A 13,956-nucleotide genomic window follows, 5' to 3' on the forward strand; every position below is an offset into this window, starting at 1 on the left:
GGCCAGCCCAAGGAGCAGAGCCGGGTCCTTCAAAGGGGGAAAGGCAAGGGGAGTGAGAGAGGAAGAGCAATCGGCTGGCGTGCCGGGGCTCTGGCGTCGACGTAACGTAACACGCTCCGGCCGGGACCTGGCACGGAGGGCTGACTTCACGCCGCTCCACTGAAAAGAGCAATCATCACTTGTCCACTCGGCGCTCGTCGATTTGCGCGGAGGCAGGAGGTGTCTCCCTCTCTCTATCGCTCCTCCATTCTCTCCCTCTCTCCCCCTCCCTTTCTATCTCTCCCCTCTCCCTTTCACTCTCACTTCTTTTCCTTTGGTAGTTTTTGTACAACACCTCTCCACCCCCCTCCATCCCACCCTCACCCTTCTGACCGGCACACTACTACTACTGAGATTACGCCTCTTTTGTCACCTGCACTGTCAAAAATGCCAAGAAGGCATGCGTGTTTGCGTTTGTCAAAGAAAAGGTGTGAAGACACAGATCAGGGAAGATGGACAGAAAAAGAAAAAGAAAATCAATTCAAGAATGTAGAGTAAAAAAAAAAGAAAGAAAGAAAAAAACGCCCCAAAAAACATCTGCGGGGCAATCTATGTGGGAGAGAAGGAGTGAAGAGCGAGAGGAGGTGATTGCTGCTGGATGTGCGGGGGCAGGTGGAGATAGAAGATAGAAGAATTTTTAAAAAATATTATTTTCCCCTTTCAAACCACTCAGCCCAGCCCAGCCCAGCCCACCTCATCCTCTACCCTGCCCCAATCCTCCCTACACTCCTTCACATCAAATTATCTCTCCATCGCAGTACGCACTGACCTGTGTGCGGCCGTGTTGACTGAGCAGGCATTCCTGATGGGGCTTAGACACTGAGCAGGTAAAAACTGCAAGGTGGACAGATGGACAGTCCATCGGACAGATGGCCAGTTACAAGGACATGTAATCACCCTGTGAGGTTCAGAAAATCCTGCCACACGTTTGTTACAGCAAGTTCACAAAATCAGCTGATCCTAATATGAACACCTCTTTAGGCATGTACATAAATGAGCTTGTTAGAGAACTCAGTTTATTAGAATAGATTAGTGTTTCTTAATGAGGCCCCACAGGGGTCATTGGGGAGCCCTAGGGGGGCGTTGAGAAGGATACGGCTGAGTGGGGTTGGGGCTTAGGTCCCATTGGGGGGCATTAGTGAATTTTATTTTTCAATTCTAAGGGGGAGAGATATGCTGAGGTCAAGGGGGCGTTTGTTGTTTGTTGTTGAGGACCACTGGAATAGGTGCACAAATAAAAAAATATATAAATATATTTTTAAATACTGCTTTGGGTCCGTTAGAAGCATTAGATTATTTAGAACAAAATTATACTTACAAGCTACTTCTACTACTACAAGTTTTTTGCACCATGTCCCAAAAAAGCCATTCTCCCTGTCTGGTAGAGGAAACCCAAACAGACAGTTTTAAAGGGACACTGTGCAGGAAATGGTCAACAAAGGTCTGCAACTATGCTGCTCATTGAAACTGGGCTGCCTATCGCCAAATTTGACATTTACATGAAAGTTTACATAGTAATAAACAAATATTTTCTAGTATGGTTCAAGTAGAGTCATTTTTGCAGCTAAAAATGGCTACTTAATGAAATTCAAAATGGCGGTCCATGGAGAAGATCCCCCTTTTCATGTATGAAAAGTGCAATTTTTCCAGTCATAATGAATACTTAGAATTTGATGGTGGTGGTATTCATGAAAAGTATTCATGAAAAATGTAACATTAGTGAATGGACAGTATGAATTCTGGAAATAAACAACAACAAAAAAATCTCAAACAGTGTCCCTTTAACAAGGTGGGCCTAACAGGAAACAGGTGACCATGAGACCATGGGTAGCTGCCCTCCTGGGTGCACGACGTGGAGGACCTCGGTTACATGTATGTGGATATTTCTAACACCAGATAAAAAAAAAAATCCTTAACATATTTTGACCCCCTTTTTAGCATTAACTACGGTTTTAGAAATATGTTTTTAATGAGCTAAAACTTTGTTTCTGTATTAAAAAGGGCCAAATAGATGCATTTACAAAAAATCCTACATCAATAATAATGTCATTAATAACGTGTGGAAATTTTTGAAAACTCATTGGTTTTGGCCCCTCATTAATTTACTTGTAAAGAGTTTTAAAACGTGGATTTCAAAATTCAGGTTTTTTTAGACAGGGCTATAACTAGAGATGCACCTGATCCTGATGTTTAGGATCCTGTCGGATACCGGATCCACTGCTTAAGATCCTGCCAGATCCGGAACCGGATACCGGATCCTACGAAAGGGTTGAAACACATAGTCTACTCGAACACGTGGGCCCTTTTTATTATGTTGGCTCAAACAATTTTTTAGACTCATTGGCTTACTGACAAACTGCCTGCAACGGACGATCCAAAGGGCCCTCACTCCATGCAGTGATTGGGGTTGTGAAAGACTGACTGAAAAGCCTAGGCTACAAGTGCTCTGCCACAAGCTAAATCAAACATCCTAATATCACATCATGAGCGAATAAAGCAAATTCATAGACAAGCTTCTTCACCGACCTTGGTGACGTGTACGCTTTTGCTTTGGTTGTGTTTGATCTGACATAGAGTTACACCAGTTTGTTTGTCTCAAGTGAGAGCTGTCAGAGAATATGGGTACATTTCATTATTATTAACTTCGCTGATGCCCTCCGTGGGGTAAACTATAAAGTTTCCCCACTTCTCCCCATTCAACATCCCGATTGCAGATGTGGAAAAAAATTACCATCAAATTGCACTGCGAGATTTTGAATAAAACTTCGGTCTTCAAGGGAAGACGAGAGTTAGGATAATTGAAAAACCCCTCGGACAAAACCTTTCCTCTTTCACGTTATTCATTATCCATCATAGTCTTATTGCAATGTATTGTACTTTAGTGTATTGTATTTATTACATGTACTGTATCGTAGTGAATCGTATATAGTTTAGTATGTAGCACCTATATTGTTTACTTACTTTATCTTACTGAACTTGCTCTTCTACGCTGCTTCTTTGCATCTGTGGGCTGTCCTGTCAATGTACTTAGTAGTGAAAACACAGAACTTCTACTTCTTTCCATGACGGACATTTCAACGCTAATCTCCCTGCAGCTTTCACTTGGACTTCCTCTCTCCAAATTAACTCTGCATCAGGACAACTCTCTTCAACCCTTTACCTTTCATGCACTAAAGTTACTCGCAGGACAATTATTTCTCTCTTCACACAGTCATTTTAACTTTCAGTTACATCTCATCAAACGGTATAACAGTATGGAGAGAAAGGTCCCCAAGTGAAGCTATATAACATGAGCTTATAACTAGAGATCTAAGAAATCCTCCTGCCACTTTCACTTGGACTTCCTTTCTCCATATTAACTCTGCATCAGGACAACTCTCTCTCCTTGCCTTGGTACGCCTTCTATTCAAGGAAATCTTCCATGGATTTGTAAGCCAGGAAAAGTATATTAACTAAATGGTCCTAAATGTATCCTTTCCCAGCTCAAACCCTCATTTTTTTTTAGAAAACAATATACAACAAAATCTGTGAAAAGCGAGAAATGTTAGTGAGGGACAATGATGAAGCAAGAAATGTGTGTGTGTGCGCGCGCACACATATGCTCGTGTGACAGTGTGTACAGTCCACAGGCATAGGGAAGGATGGGAGAGGAAATGGAGGGAGGCAGGGGGAGAGGCAGAGGAGAGGAAAGGGAGGGAGGGAGGGGGAGAGGCGGAGGAGAGGAAAGGGAGGGAGGGGGAGAGGCGGAGGAGGGAAAGTGGATGTGCTCACTGGGGCCTCTACAGCACTTCCAGCTCCTGTGGCTTTATAGTCGGCTCCCGCAGCGTCCTTGTTGCAGGCGGCCCTCCTGTTTGCTTAGCGGACTCCAAGATGGCTGCCGTTTATGAGCTCCCAATGGGCTGCTTGTGCACATCAACGTCACACAGCGTCCTACAGCAGCCAGTAGCCTCCCACTGACACCACAGCCACCACCCGCCACCCAGCTTAAAGTCACACTTGACGGCCCAACACAATGCCACACGCACTGATTCACTTATTTACAGGCGCACACACACACACTTATACAAGTACACTTGCACATGCACACATAGATTTGCTCACACAAAGATTTGTTCTCTCTCACACACACACACACACACACACACACACACGCGCGCGCGCGTGCGCTCCCGCGCACACACACACACACACACACACACACACACACACACACACACACACACACACACACACACACACACACACACACACACACACACACACAGACACGCGCACGCACGCACACACACACACACACACACACAGTGAAAGGGCTGTGGGAAGAGCAAGGGCTGTCTGTCTGGGCGTCACACTGCACTGCACACTGAGATAATTTAGAAGCCCCCGCTGGCTCCTGCTCCAGCTGCTTTCCCACCTCTGTCCTCGACTGGCCCATGCACGCACGCACGCACACACACGAACGCACAAGGATGCGCAAACACAAACACATGAATACACACATATAGGAATACACACAGACAAACGCGCGCACACACACAAGTTCTGCATTCACAAAATAAAACAAATAAACCCTGCACCACTGCTGCTGCCTCTTTTTCACAACATTGTAGACAAAACCCGAAAAAAAAAGTCTGAATATTTTTCCAGTAAGAAGGCACACATATTTCCTGCTTAAAAAAGGGGTGGAAGGAGATGGGGAGAGGAAAAGCAAGGGATAGAGAAAGAGAAGAGAGAGGACAGGGAGAAAGATGGGAAGAGAGAAGAGAGGAGGAGAGAGGAGAAGAAATTAGAGAAAGGAGGAGAGAGAGGAGAAAGGGAAGACAGGAGAGAGGAGGGAAAGAGTAGAAGAAAGATAAGAAGTGAGAGAGGAGAGGAGAGCAGAGAAGAGGGGAGGAGAGAGACGAGAAAGGACAAAGGAGAAGGTTGAGGAGAGGAGATGAGAAAGGGATGCCAGAGGAGAGAGGAGGAGAGAAAGAGTTGAAGAGAGGAGAGAACAGGAGAGAAGAGAGAAAGAGGAGAAGACAAGAGAAGGGAAAGGAGAGGAGAGAAAGGGCAAAAAAAGAGAGAGGAGAGGAGGAGAAAAAGGCTAAGGCTATGGGAGAGAAATATCGAGGAGGTTTGCGAATATTTCTAATTCATCCGTTCATTTGTAAAAGGCGCTGGAAAGAATAACACCCCCAGTCGGAGCCCAGAAGCAGTATATCAGACTCTGAACGCGCTGAATTGGCCGCTGTCTGTGTGTGTGTGTGTGTTTTGCGTGTGTGTGTGTGTAAAAATGGCCGAGGCAACAGAAACTGACACAACATACGGAGCTCAATGAGGCGTACCCCTTCAGATGCGCTTGGCTGTTACACCAGATGATGTATAGCGCAGTTGCAGGGTACATTTGTTTCTTTTTTTGTGGTTGGAAGAGGGATTTTTTTCTTTAAAAAGATTATTACTCGGAATCTGTGAGTGCAAATACTGTTCTACGAGAGAGAGGGCGGGGGTGAGAATGAGTACATTTGTGTTTGTATTCGTGTGTGTGTGTGTGTGTGTGTGTGTGTGTGTGTGTGTGTGTGTGTGTGTGTGTGTGTGTGTGTGTGTGTGTGTGTGTGTGTGTGTGTGTGTGTGTTTTGCCAAGGGTTGGGGGCATGGTGGGAAGCCTGGCTTCTGTGCCAGCATTCTGGAAAACAGGAGTGTGTGGGCAAGCTAAAAGTAGGGCCTGCTGCGGCAACTCAGCCAGGTCGCGATTTTTAGTGTCGTTTTTCCTTTTTTTGGGGGGAGGCCCTTCTTTTTTTCTGGTGAGGTTGTGGAACAGAGAGGGGAAAATGAAAGCAGTGAAGTTGTCTAATTTATGGGAGACTGGGGTACTATGTTCACCAAGGGGGTCATACCCACAAAGTCTATGGTAGTAGGTAGGTGGTTTAAGCACTATGACATGCTTATGATATTAACTTTATTCGACCCGAACTGAAAAAAAGGCAACATTTATTTCTCTACATTTCTGTCCAACCTTGTTAGCTTGCACTCTTAAGGGCACTTGAGACTGCTAACTACTATTTATCTCTACGTTTGAATGAGCGGACGGACCACCATGCTGTGAGGGACTTGTCCCATGTCACTTGAAGCTCATAAACCACAGCTGATTTTCTCAGTGAGTGCTTCTGTTTAAGATCCACTGTAGTCACATTATGTCAGCGCTTTGAAACGTTTTGAGGAAATTGGACACTGAGTCAGACACACTGAGCTATACATCATGTCTTTTTCCTTCACAGTCCACCAGCTTAAGCTAGGAATAAGGCCAAGAACAGGACAGAATATTCAGACTAGGTAGTTAAAAGCCAGCCTAGCATTGCCTTGCCAGACATGTCCTTGTCCAAAACTTTTTTTTCCCAAAGTTACGTCTGGGCCAGGTAACGTCTGTTTTCCAGACAATTGGCTAATCAGTGATCAGGGGACAGACGAAAGGGATGGGGACACATTTCAAACTTCAACGGAGTTCACTCCTCCCTCTAGCAACTGTTTGTTTCTCATATTGGCCGTACCGTACCCTCTGTGAGAATGAAATTAGTAATCTAGGGTAGTGCCAGTGCTCTGTTGCAATGGTAGCCATTCATTTTGTGTAATGTGATTCCGTCTGAATTGAAAAAAAGATTGTGACACAAAGGAAAACATTTCATGTGATTCATACCACTCTGTTTTTTTGTTGCCAATGTTACAATTGTAATAGGCACCTCGTCTTGGACCTAGGGGTGGAACGGTTCACAAAATTCACGGTTCGGTTCATATCACGGTATCAAGGTCACGGTTTTCGGTTCTCTACGGTTCTTTTTTTCAGTTCATGATAAATGGTGCACTGGGAATATTAAACCATATTTATATAACTGCAATTATAAAGTGATGATGTGCAAGTTGAATCAGCTGTTGTCAACTGATGTGCGCTGTCCAAATGCCCTCTTTCAAGTGGCTAATAGAATCAGACTTAGCACTAAATATCCTACATATGGTTTGTATAGGCTTATAATGTGAAAATGGTGTGATTTTAATTGTGTCATCCTCTGATTGCTCTTATATCTTAATGTGTTAATCAGAGAGACTGGATAAGATACTCCTAGAATCTCTGTTTTACATATTTGTCTGGGCAGTACAAGAATTGCGGTTTGCCACGGACTGCATTTCACGGTTCGGTATGGTGTGTGAATTGTACGGTTTCGGTTTTCGGTTCGGTTTGTACCATCCCTACTTGGCACATATGGCAGCATCCACACAGTAGTAGTAGTACAGTAGTAGTAGTAGTGTCAGTAGTAGCAGCTTTAATTAAACACTTTACAGATATTTAACACTCACAGAAAAGTATGTAATTTACCTGTAGGTTATCTTGGCCTTCCAGTGCCCAATACTGAATAATGTCCTAATCAGAAATAGAGGGCCTTGCTTTCAGCTTTCAAAGACACATGACATCCTCATACACCTACCACCAGAGCATGTAACTTACGTACCTGTAGGTTCTGTTGGCCGTCCAGTGTCCATGACTTGATGATGTTCTCAGCCGAACCGGAGACGCCACGCTGTCGGCAGGGGTCAAAGGCCATGCACATGACGGGCTCGGAGTGCACGCTCAAGGAGCTGAGGGGGCGTCCCAGGGACACGTCCCACAGGACCAGCGAGCCGTCCTCATAGCCGGCCACCAGGAGGGGACCCTGCCCGGAGTCTGGCTGAGGAGAGAGGACAGAAGACCTTCAAGTCCCTCCATGGTCTGGCACCCCACTACCTCACAGACCTCCTTCACCCCTATGACCCCTCAAGATCCCTGCTTGTCCTCTTCCAAGGGCCAGCTGATCGTCCCTCGTACCAGGCTCAAGGCCACCAGTGACAGAGCCTTCCATGTTGCTGCTCCCATTCTTTGGAACAATCTGCCTGACCACATCCAGAATGCCCCTTCACTGGCCATGTTTAAGCAACATTTAAGCCACCTGTGTTGAAAGGAAATTGTGGCAGGGTTTTTAATTTCTGGAACTGGAATTGACACCTCTGGAAGACACAAACATCTCAATGCTCCTCACCCTTAACATATCACTTTCTGTGTTTTGTTTTGTTTTTTTGGGGCTTTTATGCCTTTATTTGACAGGACAGTGTGAGATGGAGACAGGAACCAGTGGGACAGAGAGACGGGGAGGATCGGGAAATGACCCCAGCCGGACTCGAACTCGGGTCCCCGTGGGCATGCAAGCCCAAATGTGGGGGGCTTAGCGCGCTGCGCCACAGTGTCACTTTCATATGAATTTAAACATGTCACTTTCATATGAATTCAAGCAACAGGTGAGAAATAATTTTGTGCTTTTAAATTTGACAAGTGTGATGTGAGAGAATTGACCAGTTGAGACAAAGAGAATGTACAAGACTGTAAAACTGGCAACATTTCGATTTCAAGTTCAACTCCCAAGCCATTAGGGCAATGGATGTTGTCATAATATTCTGCCTAGTCCCGTAAATAAAAGTTCTATCATCCAACCCTATGAATAAATATTGGAAAATATACATTTGTAAGCAAATCATTGCCCTCTCTACCAGTATTCTTATTTGTGCCATATAACTGCAGTAGGATTGAGGATGTCAGCTTCACAAAACAGATACCAAAGAGATAGAGACAGTTCTCAATACACACAGTGCGTCAACGGGGGAAATAACAACTGAAAATGAGCGAGAAATGACAAAGACCAGAGCAGAAAACTGAAAGAAAAAAACATCTGATTGAAAAAAGGAAGTAGGACAGATAAAGGAAAAGACAAAGACAGAATACCAAGAACAGCCACAGAAGCCTCAGAGCAGAGGTTATCAGAGCCAGTGAATGACAAGGGTGAAGGGGGGTAGGGGATGATGGGAGGAAGGGAGTGAGCGAGAAAAGGAGATGCAACAGAGGGAGGAAGAGAAGAAGGAAGAAGAGAGAGGGATGGAGGGAGTGGATAGAGAGAGAAAGGGAGGGAGGGAGGGAGAGAGGGAGAGGACAGAGAAGGAGAGTGATAGATATTAGAGAGAGAGAGAGAGAGAGAGAGAGAGAGAGAGAGAGAGAGAAAGAGGGAGAGAGAGAGAGAGATAGAGGGAGGGTGACTGAGAGAGGGATAGGCAGGGAGCGAGGGAGTGAGAGAGAGAGGGAGAGAGAGAGAGAGAGAGAGAAGTGGCGGAGCAGGGGTTATCTAGGAGAGAGCTCAGCGCCACACTCTGTGTTCCATTAATCAGCCTTGCTGCTGCTGCTCTGGCAGCCTATTACGCCGCTCGTCACTTTGCTCCTCATCTGTACGGCTCACCACGCATGCATCCCCTACTCATGCTGCTCCCTCTCTCTCTCTCTCTCTCTCCCTCTCTCTCTCTCTCTCTCTCCCTCTCTCTCTCTCTCTCTCTCTCTCTCCCTCTGTCTCGCTCGCTATTTTGCTCTCTCTCGTGTCCGGTCTTCTGCCCTGTCTCCTTTCATCCCTACCCCTTTCTTTCTCACACAAACAGTTATCCTAATATACAAACACCCCAAACAGCTCTCAGAATACACATATTCAAGGGCTTCTCTGCAGGCAAATACACATACGCCACCACAAAGTATGCAAATGGGAAAACACATACACAACCATACTGTCACTCCAATGCACATGTCCTGTACATACACAAACACCTACAGCACATCCGATGAAAATGGGTAGGACTTTGATGTTAAAGCATCTGATGCCAGATGCGGCAATATTGAAAGTTGCCCATCTTAAAAGCGCTGACCTGCCAAAGTTAATCAATTCATGTACCTTTTATGGAGTGTTACCACACCAAATTTGGTTCAAATCCATCCACCCATTCAAGAGTTACCGTGCTAACAATAAGATGTGTTGGACGGACAGACAGACAGACGCACAGCACACAGCAGGATGACCAGACCACAGTATACCTGTGAGGAGTGAGGCATAAAATGCACGCAGCCATATAAAAATATAGAAATGAAAAAGTGCACTGCAAAGACAGACAGACAGACGCCGAGAAATGAAAGGGCCATCTCACACTAATATGACCATGCTCTCCATAATATGGCCATGCTCTCCACGTCTGAAGAAGGGGTAAAACTCGAAATGTCACGAAAAAATAAAACATTGGGAGCTAAAGAAATCCTGGTTGTGCAGCGGACTTTTTCTCAAAATCATGCTCTCCATAACACAGTGAATAGGACAATGCTGCAACAGTTGCACAATGAAGTGAAAAAAGAACGGGGGACAGGTTTGAGCTCATCAAGCCGTGTATGTAAATGCATACAAATCAAGGGTCACCGCGACAATAAATTGTGAGACGTGGCCACTGTGCACACACACACTTGTTTCCATACAAACACGTAAGCACACCCTGGCCCAAACAGGCACGTACGGCCAGTGGCCAAGGAGGCACGTTATTGTGCAAACAAACAAGAGATCTGGAGCGCCACGTCTCAATATTGTCTCATAAACAGGCCACAGACCTGAACCACAGCAATGGCACCAGACACTTACGCACCATACACAAACAACCCTACCGGATTAAATAAATACATACACAAAGACAGTTGGTGGTATACACTCAACCTCACTCAATCGTCCCTGCCAAGATTTGACTTTGCAAAATTTAAGAGGAGATTTTCAGAGGTCACAGACAAATATGCTGAAGTGGCAGTTACGCAAAGTGGTCAGGTGGGACCCTGTACATTATGATGGCAACAAACCACACATGCAAAAACACACCACCATTGCATGCATGTCATTGCATATCACCAATACCTCTTAATGGCACACAGAGCCATAGAGACAGACAGAAACACAGACAAACAGACAAACACGCACATACACTCTTCCCAACCTGGCAATACTTGAGTTGGGAGATCTGAGAGCGCGGAGAAGGCAGCTACCAGACATTTCGACTTGATCGTTAGTGAAGCAATTGGGGCCTTGCAAATGATGGGGAGATACCCGGGGAAAGTTTGGCAACCCCTTTGTTAACTCAGACCACCACTCCAATGCAAATACACTCCGATCACTAAATCTGTCATTGTGTACATAGACGACTGCCTACCGCTTGATGCTTCAAAGCCGTACATCCACTTTTTCATTCACACGCACACAACAGTGCCATAGAGACACATGCAAACACACAGCAAACAAACACACAGCTCTCTGTCTCCGTCTGTCTGTCTGTCTGTCTCCCTGTCTCTGTCTGTCTGTCTGTCTCTCGCACGCACGCACGCACGCACGCACGCACGCACACACACTCACACTCACACTCACACTCTGTGTCCTGATATACTCCCAGGGCTAATGCTGCAGCGGCAGCGCCTGTGTTGTGGTTGTGCTCTCCTTCACAGAGCTGGGCTGGGGCTGGTGAGGTGAGAGAGAGAACAACGGCGGCATGTGGATGTCTGTAGGTGAATAAGGGAGGGAGGGAGGGAGGGGGAAAGTCCTTGCTGGAAGGGTATCCTGCCTGTCGATGTAATCTACCCCATCGAGCTGCCCTACACACTGCTCCTGGATCAGAGATTACCACACCTCACAATATCATGACTTTGTATTCAATGTCTTACAAAAACGCAAATCAGAATATCCTCACACATCAGGATATTGACAGGGGAATGATGACGTTTTACTCAATGTCTCACAAAAACGGAAATGTAAAAATTACCCTGTCAATGATGATTGGGGATTTACTCAATGTCTCACAAAAACGGAAATGTAAAAATCCTCACACATCAGGATACCGAAAGGGGAAAATCCCCCAAAAAGCCTCTCTGACCTGCTTGACAGCAGTGGTTAAGGGTAGTGCTATTTCATTACCCGGCTACTACTACTAGCTGATTTCACAACGGTCCACTGCAGCACATATCGTCAGAGGGCCGGGAAGAGCCCAGGTAGCAAACAGGCAGTGCAGGCAGGCAAGGGCCTCGTAAATCACATTAAGCAGATAGCGCGGGGAAAACACGAAGGTGAGCTGATAAAAAAGCGCGCAGGGCGCCATATATCAGCCGCGGCGCTGCAGGGGCCCTCACACTCTGGCAGGGTGAAGATTTACAGTGGAAGAGGAGGAGCGCTACCCCACACCCCCCGCACCACTACCACACACACACACACACTGATGTACGCATGCAGACACACACGGACACAAGCACTCGTGCATACAGGCACATAAACTTGCGCACGCACGCAGCCATGCACGCACGCAGCCATGCACACGCACGCGCACGCACGCACGCACGCACGCACGCACGCACGCACGCACACACACACACACATACAGACACACACACACACACACACACACACACACACACACACACACCCCATATCCTCCTGCCACTCCACTCTTCCCTCTCTGCTGTCCCTCCTGTAGGCTACATATTTACTCTCAGCACATAGGGCCTCAGGACACCTGGCATTGGCTTGAGAGACAGTAGCCAGGCTGAGTACCAAAACATTTGCTCTCTTTATAACCCTGAACCTGAACATCTACGCTCGTTTCTTTCAGGAGTACGATTTCATGAACCTAATAAACAACTAAACACCACCCCATCTTCTCTCCCCCCCGCTCCTCCTCTGACTTCTCTGAAGGCTCCACCTTTACTCAGCTCTGTGGGCCTCAGGACTCCTGAATGGAATGGCTTGAGGCAGTAGCAGGGCTTACAGTTCAAAACATTGTAATTGGCCACCTTTATAATCCTGACACTGAACATTCAAGCTAGTTTCCTCTTGGAATAGGATTTGAGGAATTTAAAGGTGCACTGTGCATTATTTTTGTTTAGCAGTTTAGTTCCAGAATACTTAAAATTTGATGGTGGTGGTGAGAAATTGTGAAAAAGGTAACATTTGTAAATGGGCTGCATGAATTCTGAAAATAAACTACTAAACGTATGGTTTGAGGCTGCACTAGGGCTGATAATATCAAAACCAAACCCAGAGTCTTCACATTTACCACCTTTACAACTTCTGAACGTCTAACTACCTATTATGTAGACTAACAGCTGATAAACGTAACCTAATAACTCAATATTCTTGGAGCAGCAGACCAATGTGCTCAGTACCTGAAAAGAGTTTAGATGCAAAACCCCCTAACTCCATTTCTGAAAACCTGCACTTCTATATTTTTGAGAACCCTGTTGTTGGTTTGGTTTACATTCATGTACTTGATAATACATATAAATAGTATATTACGTAAATTAAAAAAAAATGCAATTTTGATAGCTTTGAATTAAATAAAAATGAATTAAGATTATTTTCTGAAAAGGCACTTAGGGGGTTTTGCATCTGAACTCTTCAATATTATTAAATATCAACCCTAGTAGCTCCTGTCCTATGACAGTGAACTACAGTGTGAAATGTAAATGAAACATGCAACAAGTTGATGAAGAGAAAGGGGCGTTAGTTGCGCGCAAGGAGAGCAAGCAGTTGGTTGCTTATTAAACTATTTTTTTTAATTTATTTTTTAAGGGACTCCAACCACCAAGCCTTGTAGTGCAGCTTCTAAGCAGACTTTGGGATCGTGCTCACTGTGCTGTGGCTTTGGCACGTAGGGGCCAAGTGAAGGGGTTTTTACAAATCGTCTGCCCTGCAGCCAGTGAGCGTGCTCCGGAGTAAGGGAAGAAAAAAAAAAGCATTCTTTCCTGATTCGTAAGGGCCAAGCGAAGCGCTGAGGGGCCCAAACTACACCTCCAACTGTCAATCTACAGCCCCTCCACCCCACCTGCTTGTCTCTTCAGGTCATTCCCACACCCGACATGACACCCCATCCCTACACTCTGCTCTAACAAATTATACACAGAATCATATGCCGACGACCATCCGCGCACAGCCAGCACAGCCATATACACACCGCCATGCAGCGAAAACAAATAACAACATGCTCGAATCACACTGCGCAGACAGTTGTTAAGCATTACCGTCTGGTGACCTC

The 13,956-nt window shown here is 45.7% G+C and overlaps 1 protein-coding gene across 1 annotated transcript in view; it reads right to left on the reverse strand.

Annotated features, from left to right (window-relative positions):
- Positions 1 to 13,956, reverse strand: part of gnb1l (guanine nucleotide binding protein (G protein), beta polypeptide 1-like) — a 41,923-nt gene that overhangs the window by 5,612 nt on the left and 22,355 nt on the right. The window contains exon 6 of the mRNA XM_063194964.1: positions 7,521 to 7,736. Within this exon, the coding sequence (XP_063051034.1) occupies positions 7,521 to 7,736 (216 nt within the window). The remainder of the gene's footprint in view (positions 1 to 7,520; positions 7,737 to 13,956) is intronic.

This window comes from Engraulis encrasicolus, chromosome 3, assembly GCF_034702125.1.
Source record: "Engraulis encrasicolus isolate BLACKSEA-1 chromosome 3, IST_EnEncr_1.0, whole genome shotgun sequence".
Classification (NCBI taxonomy): domain Eukaryota; kingdom Metazoa; phylum Chordata; class Actinopteri; order Clupeiformes; family Engraulidae; genus Engraulis; species Engraulis encrasicolus.